We start from the raw sequence: 12,497 nt of genomic DNA on the forward strand, positions 1-12,497 counted from the left end.
ATGGTAACTGTGTTTACTGTTCATTATTCATGCTTCTGTAGACAACATATATTCACTGGCTTGATGACCACGGCTTTCAAAGAGGAAAACTTTCTTTTTATGGTTCACAAATTTTCCAGTATTTGTCTGTAGATGATAAATGCAGTGTGTGAACAATAAAGAGAGCTTTACCGAAATGGTACGTCTAGTGCTAAATGTTTCAAAGGTTCACCATACTTAAGCAGGAATTTTAACAATTTAAAATAGAATCCTAGAATGGTTTGGGTTGGAAGGAACCTTAAAGATCATCTAGTTCTAACCCCTGCTGCCATGGGCAGGGACACTTCCCACTAGTCCAGAGAATAAACTCGCAAGAACATTATTAAATTAAAAGACATTTATGGAAACACCTGATCTTATTACAAAATGTACCTTAAGCAAGATATGATCCTTAGCAGTATATTTTTGTGTGTATTTCAAAATAGCTTATCATTATAGCTCACCATAGAAAATAATGGATGAAAGAGAAGATTTGGTTGAAGATCTGCTCACTGAGTATGCCATACAGCTTAGCATCCAAGAATCAAATGGGACCAAACCACCAGTGTCTTCCAGCTATAATGACAGGTACTGTCCATTCAATATGTGTTAGAGATTATGCCATATTTTAAGAGTGTTTTGAGGCATAAGTACTGAGTCCAAAGCAGAACAACAATAAAAAACCCACATGGCTCTTCTAGTGAGGGTTCATATGTTACTTTAATGTTATGATTAAGGGTGGTTCCTGTGATTAGGGAATGTAGGGCTCAGCTGAGCTACGTGGCATGGTGAGAGCTTTGGGAAGTGATACTCAGTTGGCTAAACTAATACTTTGCTTTTCAGGCCATTTACCTTCTTACGAAAAGTGTGTCAAAGAAAGCTAAACTTTGTCTTAATAGTTCTTTAGCAATAATCCCATAAATACATTTTGTAGATTGTTCTGTCTAAACCAGAAAGTTGTAGAACTGTAAGTCATGGGGGACTGTTAACCTTTCCTAATTTCCTGGGGGCTGTCATGAAGGTCTGGGTCCTCATTGAGCTCCTGTATTAGGACTGGAATCTCCCTTTTCACTGAACGCTCTCAGCAGAGCCACTAGGTTATTTGGCTGCTTTTTCTTTTTTATTAAATCTGATCTATTTTTTAATATGCTTTTACCAACAAAATATCCCAAAGAACGAGCAGGCACCAGTAATTATATCCTGTCTCATGGAGGTTTAAACAGCATTGTTAAAAATCTTACAACTCTTTTCCGGGGGAAAATGGTACTGCTTTTCTACTAGCATCATCAAACTCTCCTTCATTAGTGAATATTGACATTCTGACACCTTCACATTCTCGTTCCCTGTCTTAAGGTTTCTGAATCTGATGGGATCATTTCTGTAGTATGGGGTAAATACAGCTTTTTAGTCTATGTCAGAATTCTTCACCAAATTAGGAATTTTTTCAGGTCAGTCCTCATCAGGAATTGTGCCTAACAAGCAGTTTAGAAACTCTGAAGGATCACAGAACAAGTTTAACTTGGGAGTCCACAAGACTAATCAAGTTTGTAGTTGATGTATTCAAACAAGAGTTGGCCCAGATGAGAACCTAATGGAAAATACTGAAAAAATATTAGAATGCATCTACCTTTTCTTTATATTTTCTATTTTCTGCTCTTTTTTTGGATAGTTTTGTACCACCTAGTGAGGAAAATAGGAAAATTGTAACATCCATAAAGCAAGGTAAAAACCCTAAACCAAAAACGTCCCTTTGCAAAAATGAGCTTTCTGTATATTATTTTCCCAATTGCATCTCATTTATCTGTTGGATTTTTTTTAAGGTGAAGTATTTGGGCTCCAAGAACTAGTGAAACAGAAATATGCTTTGGATGAAGCTGATGAAAGAGGGTGGTTTCCACTGCATGAGGCTGCAGTTCAGCCAATTCAGCAGATACTTGAAACCATTTTAGATGGTGAGTAAGGTAAAAATATCCCACAATATAAGGGAAGCACCAAAGAATCGTAGAGCAATAAATAGCCATCCACAACAACAGGTTAGACCTTCTCACTAAAAAGAAGTATGGTCAAATCCTCCATGGAGCATCTTGCTTATATTGTTTAAATACTCAGGCAAATTTTCTTTTTGGGAAAGTTGCATTAATTTACATCAGCAAAGAACTTTGACTGTTTTTAACGTTTTGTTCAGAAACCTACAGAACAAAAATTACTATTTAGTATGTTTGGCAGTGCTAGTTAGGCTAAGTTAAACATAATTGCAAGTAATTTTTGTAAAGACTTACCATTTAAGGATTTCTAATATATGGGTATGTGTTAACAGCCTTGTGCTTTAATTTTGTCTTGTCTTTTCTCACTTTCTTACTCTAGCATCTTACAAAGCAATGTGGGAATACAAAACATGTGATGGAGAAACACCATTAACTTTGGCAGCAAAAGCTGGCTTTGTGGAAAATGTGCATACATTACTGGAAAAGGGTGTTTGGCCCAATACCACAAATGACAAAGGAGAAACTCCACTTCTTATTGGTAATTGCTTCTTCTCCCTGGGTTTAACCGAAGTGAATGGCAGCGCTTCCCATCTGTCAAGTACTCCTGTGGGCTTGTGTGTCTAGATGCTGGTCATCGTTTTAGATGAAATTAGGTGCCCAGCACTTGGTGAAATGTACCCAGCATTCAGTTCAGCACTTGTATTTTCTGTTTCAGAATCTCCCATGTCACTTCTCTCCCTTCATGCACTGAAAATAAGTTTCAACTACATTTCTATGTAATACCCCAGTTCAAAGAAAGATGATTCCTTTGGAAGATTTTATGCTACTTGTAGACTTAAGTGAGCTTTATTATACACGAGTAATTTAGCTATATTAGCTTCTAATTTCTTCTGAAGAGAATCAATCTGTGAAATTAATACAATATAAGCAAATACAATCTGTAATACAATTACCAGTATTAAAATATTCAGTTCTCCATCAGTTCTCCAATTTTTTCTTAACTTGTCAGATGCAATTACCATATTAACATTTTAAGGCCCAGAGGTATTTCAAGACACTCCTCTGCAATGTCTTGTTTTGCGTTAAGTTCTTTTTAGTAACTGTAAGACTGTGAAACTTCAAAGCTATTTGTAGCCTTTGCTTTTAATGAATGCTGCAAGGAGTTAACTAGAGCTTATGAAAAGGATCTTTACCCATTATAATGACTACTTATTCTCCTAAATGTTTCTCTATACAAACTCCTGAAAATGAGGTTGTCAGCTAGGTGATGCTTATGTAATGCTGCTTGTGTTTTTTGTGTCACCACTGAAAATGTGGATGTAGATAATGCTGCGCATCACACATTTCAATCTTAGTCTAGAGGATCAGGTGCTTGACTTTTGATAGATGATGCTCCTTATTTAGTCACTCCTTTTAATTTTAAAGCTCTGGACCAAAGGACTCTTTAGTACAAAGGTAACTGTTGAAGAAGTTTCTGCCTAGTGGTATGATTTCTGCTTCCAGATATATTTGGTAATACTCGAAAGCGATTGTGGATAATAACAAAGCATGTTGCCTCTTAAAAACCTTCTTAACTATATAATGGGACGTTCACAAAAGTTAAACTTTTTAAGCCTATGATGCTAATCTCCCTCAGCTGCCACACCAGTCAGTGGAGAGATCTCCTATTCAGAAGTAAAATTAGATTCTTACTCAGGATCTCTATTTTATACGTAAATAATTTGCAGGTGTAGTTACCCTTGAAGACCATGGAACCTAAAAGGCCTCTAAGTATGACAGATATTAACTGTACTTCGACTGACAACAGCCACTGAGTACATTAGGATTAGAGTTACCAAGTGACAGAGCCACAAGTGCAGTGTTTTTAGGACACTCAAATGTTTACACCAACTTTAGAAGTAAGGACCGTATTCAAATACGTTATTTTTACTGTTGCTTTCCTTTGATACACCTGCTTCTGCTTTCTCAGAATCAAAGTGGTGCTGCTTTTGCCCTCCGTGCTCCAAACTGATATATTTTCCAGCTTGTGTTGGTTTACCTTGATTTCCTGGGCAGCTGACATTACCACTTGCTTACCGGTAAATTGAATTCCCAGATTTCTAGGACTGGGAATCTTTTTGATTTCCTCATATCAGTACAAAAGGAAAAGCCTTTCTAAACTTACTAGATGTTTTTAACTTTTAAGACAATATATCTGAAAATGTATTATTTTCTTCTTTTTTAAAATATCTTCAAGCTGTAAGAGGAGGCTCTTTTGAAATGGTGTCCACCCTGATTAAGCACAACTGTAGTATCCACCAACCGTGCGTAAAACGTTGGTCAGCAATGCATGAAGCTGCAAAACAGGGACGCAAAGACGTTGTTGCTCTTCTTCTGAAGAATGGTGGTAATGTGAACCTTAAGGATGGATATGGAGTAACACCGTTAGGTGTAGCTGCTGAATATGGTCACTGTGATGTGCTGGAGCATCTTATTCATAAAGGTATGTATCTTATTTGTAAAGGTATGTGGTCAGGGGAGTACACATGTATGCACGGGCATGCGTCTTACCTGGTTGCTCGGGTGATTCAGGGTAATTGTGGAAAAGGAAAGAGAGAGTAGTGATGAATGAGAAGATTGGTTTCTTGGAAGTAAATGAAGCTTATGTGAGTGTTCCTGCTAGACTGGAGTGATGCTAACATGTTTCCAGAATACATGTGAGAGGAGTGGCAGAGTTGATACCAATCCATTTCAGTCAAGGAGAGCCTTACTGCTATACGTGCTCTTCTTGACCTTCTTTATCTCTCTTTACTCCTGTCCCTCCCTTCTCTCCCTCCTTCCCTTTCTCCTTCCTTCTCTCCTTCCCTCCTTCCCTTCTTCTCTCTCCCTCCCTCCCTCCCTCCCTTTTTTCCCTGTACAGAATTATGTTAGTGTTAATTAATGAAATTAAGTATTTTTGAAATATGCCAGAATTTTGAAAATCCTCAGTTGTAACACTTACATTCAAAGCAGACTCCACTCAGGTGAGTATTTGAACTTGTCTCTGTACAACTCTTCTTTTGCCTTTGAGTTTTAAGTTTGCTACAAGAAGTATTTCTTATTTTGGTAGCATTTTAACTTAAATACATCTGAAAACGAAGAGGAAAGTACTCTGGGTTTATTTCTATGATGATCTGCAAATCACTTTGAATATAATTGTAAACACTCTATCCTCTCAAGGTGGAGATGTCCAGGCCTTAGCAGACGACGGTGCATCGATACTTTTTGAAGCAGCCGGAGGAGGTAATCCAGACTGCATAGCCCTTCTTTTGGAATATGGAGGAAGTGGCAATGTGCCTAATAAGGCAGGACTGCTTCCCATACACAAAGCGGCTTATGAGGGTCATTACCTGTGAGTATAAGCTTGGACTTTACATTTTCTTTAAGATTTGATGTGACACAAGGTCACATTGAAGAAGACTGGTAAACTTGCAAATGTATACATCATTTATATTTCAGAAATGCCTATGGTAGCATTGGTTTGAATTAACTCTCAAGCAGTTTTTTAGCATAAACAAAGCAAAATGCAAAACATACTCCTTAGAACTGAGTGAAAACCACTGAAACAACTTAAACACAAAGTCCTGTTTGACAGTGCTCAAAACTGGTGTTTCTGTATTTCCATATTGTTTAAAGTGTCTAGCTGGTAATTTAGCATATAGCTGAGTCAGGGTCGTTTTCTTTATGCAGGGAACTGATGCCTAACTAGTTCTATTCACTGTTTTTTAGGGCCCTGAAGTATCTCATTCCAGTCACATCCCAAACTGCAATCCAGAAAAGTGGAATAAGCCCTGTTCATTCAGCAGCAGATGGCCAGAACTCGCAGTGTTTAGAGCTCCTCATTGAACATGGTTTTGATGTCAATACTCTCTTGGCCGAACACATTTCAGATAGTTACGATGACAAAAGGAAAACCGCACTTTATTTTGCAGTTTCTAACAATGACATTCTTTGCACTGAAATATTGCTCAAAGCAGGGGCAAATCCAAACAAAGATCCTTTAAACTGTCTTCTTGTGGCAGTGAGAGCTGGCAACCATGAAATTGTAAGGCTGCTCCTATCATATGGAGCAAATGTCAACTGCTATTTTATGTTGGTTAATGACACACATTTCCCCAGCGCCATTCAGTATGCTTTGAATGATGAGGTGATGCTGAGGCTATTGCTCAATCATGGATATAACGTGGAGATGTGTTTTGACTGTATGCATCAAGATATCTTTGGAAATTCTTTTGTGTGGTCAACTCCAGAGGAAGAGATTCTCCCTGGGTGGACTTCTTCTGTAATAAAGGATAATCCAGTAAATACATAACTTTCTTCCTTCTCTTCACTTTGCTCTTTCCATTAGCCATCTTTAAACATTCCATATTACTGCGCAGAATTAAGATTAATATACTGGCAAAATCCTTTTTTAAAACACCCTTAAAATAAAACAACCATTTGCATTTTCTACTCTGAGATAGAAAAATTTATATACATAGGTTGGTTTTAGATTGGGGTTCTTATATTAGAGCTTTAGGAAGGACGCTTTAAGAAATCTTGAGGCAAGGTTCTGGAATTTCTGTCCCTATGCTAACCAGTGGAGTGGATGTTTTTCCAAAGAGATATCACTGTTGGAACAAAAGAGTGCTGCAAATTATAGCAATGTTATAGTAATTATTGGCCTTCAGGCCTGTCCAGATGAATTAAGGGATCACAAAGGTTAAGGATGGAAGAAAACTACTTTTAAAGTAACATACCAAGGCATCAATTTATGACTTTTAAAGGTCATTGCTAATACTTTGTTTAAATTAGCTTGTGTAATTGCTTGAAAATGTTATTTTGGCATTCTTCTGCACAGATTTTGAACTTATGACTTGATGTGTTTTTCCTTTCAGTTCTGTGACTTTATTGCTGTTCCTTGGTTGAAACATTTAGCAGGAAAAGTGGTTCGTGTTTTTATAGATTACATGGATTATGTTCCTCTATGCACAAAAATTAAATTTGTCTTAGAAACACAGAAAGAGTGGACAGAGATACGTCAGATATTGGGTAAATACATAACTTCCAGTTAATAATGTTTTATTATGGGAGACTCTAGTTGCTGAAGTCAGGTCACATTCATCCAAAGTGTTTTAGCAGTCCAACTATGTACTAGCTAAGAACCAGGTTGTGCCTGTCATCCAGTCCTTGAAGCAGATTGCCACTGCTCATAAATTAGTTGTTCAGGCTGGAATATGGCAAACATGCATCTGGTGAGAATTAATCTACTGATTTTATTAGAGCATGTTTTGAGATTGCTAACTCGCTTAAAATCCCTGTTAATGGCATTGATGTTCCCACCATTTCTTTCTCTCTATCACTTTTTAGATAATCCTCGCCCACTGAAACATCTGTGTCGCCTGAAAATACGTAAACTCTTGGGGTTAAAGGGACTCCAGCAACTGTCATCCATGAAGAAGTTTCCACTACCACCAATTCTCAAGAACTATATCCTATATAAAGAATATGATCTATATGGAAAAGGAATACATTTAGAATAGTTTTTAAAATAACTGCGTACAGTCTGTAATTTTACTCATTTCCTCACTTTTTTTTTTTTACTAGCTAAAGAGCTGTTTGTGTTTCATATTCATTCACAACATTCTCATACATGTTGTGAATAGTTCTTTTATGGGAACAAATTTTTCTTCAGAACTAGTACATTAAAGCTCATATTTTAAAACAACACTGTACTACGCAAATACAAACTAAAATCAGAATAAGGATGCTCTAATAATTATGTAGAACAGCACCCTCTAAATGGGAATTCAGATGAATAAAGGATAAAAGTAGAATTTTCATGATGGACTTACCAATTGAAATGATAAAAACAATTACTGCTCTTAGTTTATGGCATGAGTTTATTTATAATGAAAATAAATAATGTAGCTTGGCAAAGAAAATTAAACCACTAAATGCATGTTTCTGTCATGTAATTGGCCCAAAATGTAACACATTTTGTACTTTGAAGATCATGGTCCTATTATAAAATTCTCCAAACACTAAGAAGATTCTTTTTAGCTGTTTTTGTGAAGTATTTTCTCCCAAGTACAACTGCTGTGTGTGCCAGTACTGCATGTTCAAGGCCTGGAAAGATTTGAGGGACTTTAAGTAGGCTGTTTTAAAGAAAGAATAGATTTTGATAGACAAACCAGGAAATCGGGCAGCATGTTCCCTCGCTTGAGAAATGTTGCAATGTCATAACTTTAATAATGGTTCTTACAGAGTTTTGACACATCACTTCTCCACCAGACTAAACAACACCCTCAGTCATGCTGTGATGCTCTTGCCAGTATGCTCCTGCGCCTCTAAAGACAAACACATCTGATTAAATATTCTTTAAATTACTCTATTAGAAGTGGATTACATTTCCTCCCTTTTCTGTTCTACCATCCCTTTTATTTTGGGGGAATAAAAACCCAAAACAAAACAGCCTCCCTAGACAAAATATTTCAGTCGGTGGATGTCAGGATTACACAGGACATAGTTAGAGTTTAGCTAAACATGTTATTTAAGAGAGATGCTGGTTATTACACACAGACACACATTTGCACCAGCAAACATCAGCTCGGGCATCTTCCTGCCATGCTCCCTGCACTGTGTTTGCCTGTTCTTCAGAACTTCTCCTTATTTGCTGGATGTCATTGTCACACATAACTTATTAACAGCTCAGTCAGAGATGTAAATTCCACTTCCAAAGGCAGCTATATCAGTCCTTCGTGGGTCTGTCTTTCCTCACAACAGATTTACAGGAGCAAATGGAAGGAGCAAATATTACTGGTGTGGGACATGTAGAAGGTCGAACAGAAGACTTAATTGCTGATTCTGCTCTCACTACTGTTCATCTGGGCTTCCAAGACATGTCCTCTGTGGTTTTTTGCCAGAAGTTTTCACCAGGATGAAAAAGAACTTGGTCACCTGTGGCAAATGTCTGGGTGTTTGGCATCTGGGTAAGGGCCCTGAGAGACACCCGGGATGACTGGTGCCTCCAGGCATGGCCTGAGCACAGAGTGCCCAGTGAAGCCAGCACGGCTGTCTGCTGTCAAGGCTCCACTGGCCAACACATCCTGGGCATACCAGGCTAAATGCATGTATGGCGTGTAACCTATCAACTGATACTTCTGTGTGAGAATTCCTGAACAGAAATATGGGCTTAATAAGTCTCTAATAGAGGTAATTTTGGTGAATACAGTGATCACAACACAAGAATCTGGGTAGTCACGTATCTGATACAGTATACTGCAACCAGCAAAGGAAACATGATCAAATAGGGCTTTAGACAGGAGATTTTAAACCCTTTCTGTGACTAGAGCCAAATTCCATTAGTAATTTTAGTTCATGGGCCAAGGTTTATATTTAAGACTTTATACATGCCTCAGGCAATAGTTACATTGCCTGTGGCATTAAAGCATCCAGCTCTAGGACAGAGCACTGCCCCAACTGTTTAAAATATGATGAACTAGTCCTTAGAATATCATTAGGTAAGCTAAAAATACATTGGTTTATCTTTTAAGCAATACATCTGGGCCCTTTCTGTTGTTTGGTAGCTTGTTACAGAGGTGGCCTAATCCTGTTTCAAAGCTTTTCTGTCCTTCAGCATTGAAGTAGTTTATTTATTGAAGACTTCCCCCCGCCCCCTGGATGCTAAAGGAATTGCAGCATTATGAGAAAGCATCTCTAATGCTTTCAAGGCATCTGTGAACTGGATGAAGGCAGGAGGGGCAAGACTTTGTTTTAAATGGAATAAAAGGTGATACAGACACAGAAAGGGAGCTTTGTACCCCATGTGATCTTATGGGCTACAAAGGAATTGAACACAAGTCTTTTGACTCCCATGTTTTGCAGCCAGACCATTGAATACTACTCTTGTGGAGTTGAGTATGTGGTGGTGGGAGCAGGACATGGAACTGGTCCAGGACTGGTGGCTGTGTGAAAAGAGGCAAAGGCAGTAGCCTTTTTCTTGGTAGGAAAAACTACTTTATTTTCCCCTGTTTGGACTGTGATTGAACCCTTGCAATGCTGGGATTTAATTTTCTCTGCTATTTGGGTGTGACTCATGGGTGTTCCACAGCAACCTAATTCCATGGCATGCCCACCCCATAGGCAACATTGGCTAGCAGTAATTAAATGCCCTGGCATTGATTCAGGCATGCTCTGGGGTAGGGACTCCTACTGGTTTGGGGACAATGTTTGATAGCAGAGGTATCATTTGGTCTCTGTTTCTCATAAAATCTGACACAAGCAGCTGCACCAGACTGATGAGCTCTCCAAGAAGCCAGAAATTCAACAGTGGTTACATCAGCCTTTGCAGCACCAGCGAGATGGACTTTGTAGCTGTGTTTTCATAGCTAAGTAAAGGACTAAACCATAGCCAGGAGTTCTGATTATGACCAGCTATTCCCTGTAGGGGCCATATGTGTAATGTGGGCCATCCATAAAACTTCCATGCACTGGCTATCCTCTAATCTTGGGAGGTGGCACAGCAGATACTTGTTCTGGATATCAAGGGGGGGCAGTTTTAGCGTTTCACTGCAGCAGTTGGTTTCAGGCTTAGGCTCTTTGTGTCTGAGCTACCCTTTCTCGGACTATTGCAGATAATACAGGAGTCACGCACGGCGAAACACAGTCACAAAGCCACAGAGGCTCTTTTGCGTCTACTTTGGGGTAGGGCAAAAGTATTTTTTCTGACCCTTACTCGGGGCAGAAAAAAGCTTATAAAAAATCTAGCTGTTTAGCTGTGGTTTGCATGGAGAAAAGGGACAAATTCATGACCACTTATCTCTCTAGAACAAGTTTCATCTCTTTTGCTTTTCCATCATTCCCTTTAATATGCATCTAATCAAGAGTCTCATGCCCTTGCTGCTGTGCCTTCTGTGTAACCAGCTTTGCCTCTCTGGTGTACTTTGCCTCAGCTCTGGTCTACCTGATAAATCAGTCCTTTTAAAGCCTTCCCCCTAATTTTTCTTCACTGTGAGTGTTAGGATTGATAGACCTCTGCTCAGGAAAGCTATCTAGAAAAGCAATTCCAACCAAAGGCATTTTCAGCCTTAATGGACCTTGTTCTTTTCCTGACCTTCAACTAGAAATCATTTGTTTAGGCTGCAGTAATTAAAAATGGCTCCTTGCAACACAATGTTTCTATCCTTCAGAGGCCTCTTCTGACCTCAGTTCAAAAATACACTGTCTCCCTCCACATGCATGGAACAGCCTTCAAAGAAACCCATCCTGATTCTTTGCCAGGAGAAATGCTGGGTAAATCAGACAGAAGTACATGGGTAAGTGCACTGAATTACTGTATAAATATTTAAAGGTCTATTTTGCAATGGGAAGCATTTTCTTACTGAAATACTCCCATAAGTGTCACTCACAGCAGCAAAAGAAATACTTAGATCAAGAGAAATGTTCCCTGAGTAACCTGTGTTTCTAGTTCTCCTGACAAGCTGTAAAAATATATTAGTAAATGGTTAGTAGTCATAAGACTGCTATAATAGTGTAGCTCTTGTGCCATGTACAAGGTATTCAGATTTCATTTTCAAAATCCACATTTTCAGTAGAAATTTCTTCTTTTGATTATGAAAAAACATTGCCTTTTGTCTGCATATTCTGCATGTTCAGCCCAGAAAAGGCTGCGTGGAGACCTTATAGCAGCCTTCCAGTATCTGAAGGGGGCCTACAAGGATGCTGGGGAGGGACTCTTCATTAGGGACTCTAGTGGTAGGACAAGGGGTAATGGCTTTAAACTTAAACAGGGGAACTTTAGGTTAGATCTAAGGAAGAAGTTCTTCACAGTGAGGGTGGTGAGGCACTAGGAATAGGTTGCCCAAGGAAGTTGTGAATGCTCCAACCCTGTTCGTGTTCAAGGCCAGGCTGGACAGAGCCTTGGGCGACATAGTTTATTGTGTGGTGTCCCTGCCCATGGCAGGGGGGTTGGAACTAGATATATCTTAAGGTCCTTTCCAGCCCTAACTGTTCTAGGATTCTATGTGGTAGATCTGGCTCCAAAAAGTCCCATAATCATTAATATGGACTATTTAAGAACCAGACATAAAGACAATAAAGTAGAGGATTTACTTAGTGAGTACTGCTGCTTTTCATTCCCTATGAATTACATCACTTGTTTATATTGTGAGATCTCCTTTTTAAAAAGAAACTTAATAAATACACACAGTCAAAAAAAAAAAAAAACAACAACCCTCAACAAAACCCAAGGAAATGCTAAATATAGAAGCAAGTACCTGTATTGCTCCCTATGTATAAAGAGAGAGAGCTAAGCTACACGGGACAACTGTCTGGGACTAAGGTATTAGCAAAGGATTAAATCCATGTGCTTTTTACAATCACTTATAATTTAATAACTGCCTGATCTGGACATGCAAATTCTGGTGTATTTGCAAATACCACCACAAATCCTTACATTGGCAGATGTTACCTATTTTATCATGCTTTCTGGGGAAA

At 38.6% G+C, this 12,497-nt stretch overlaps 1 protein-coding gene across 1 annotated transcript; it reads left to right on the forward strand.

The window, feature by feature from the left end:
- Window positions 1-493: 493 nt before the first annotated feature.
- On the forward strand, window positions 494-7,543 carry ASB15 (ankyrin repeat and SOCS box containing 15). Its single transcript, XM_010015697.1, has 9 exons — window positions 494-606; window positions 1,688-1,740; window positions 1,839-1,970; window positions 2,383-2,541; window positions 4,240-4,485; window positions 5,202-5,373; window positions 5,751-6,321; window positions 6,899-7,052; window positions 7,371-7,543. Exons 1-9 carry the CDS (start codon window positions 494-496, stop codon window positions 7,541-7,543), a joined length of 1,773 nt encoding a protein of 590 aa, XP_010013999.1.
- Window positions 7,544-12,497: the final 4,954 nt, after the last annotated feature.

This window comes from Nestor notabilis, unplaced genomic scaffold (genome assembly GCF_000696875.1).
Source record: "Nestor notabilis isolate BGI_N333 unplaced genomic scaffold, ASM69687v1 scaffold27085, whole genome shotgun sequence".
Lineage (NCBI taxonomy): Eukaryota > Metazoa > Chordata > Aves > Psittaciformes > Psittacidae > Nestor > Nestor notabilis.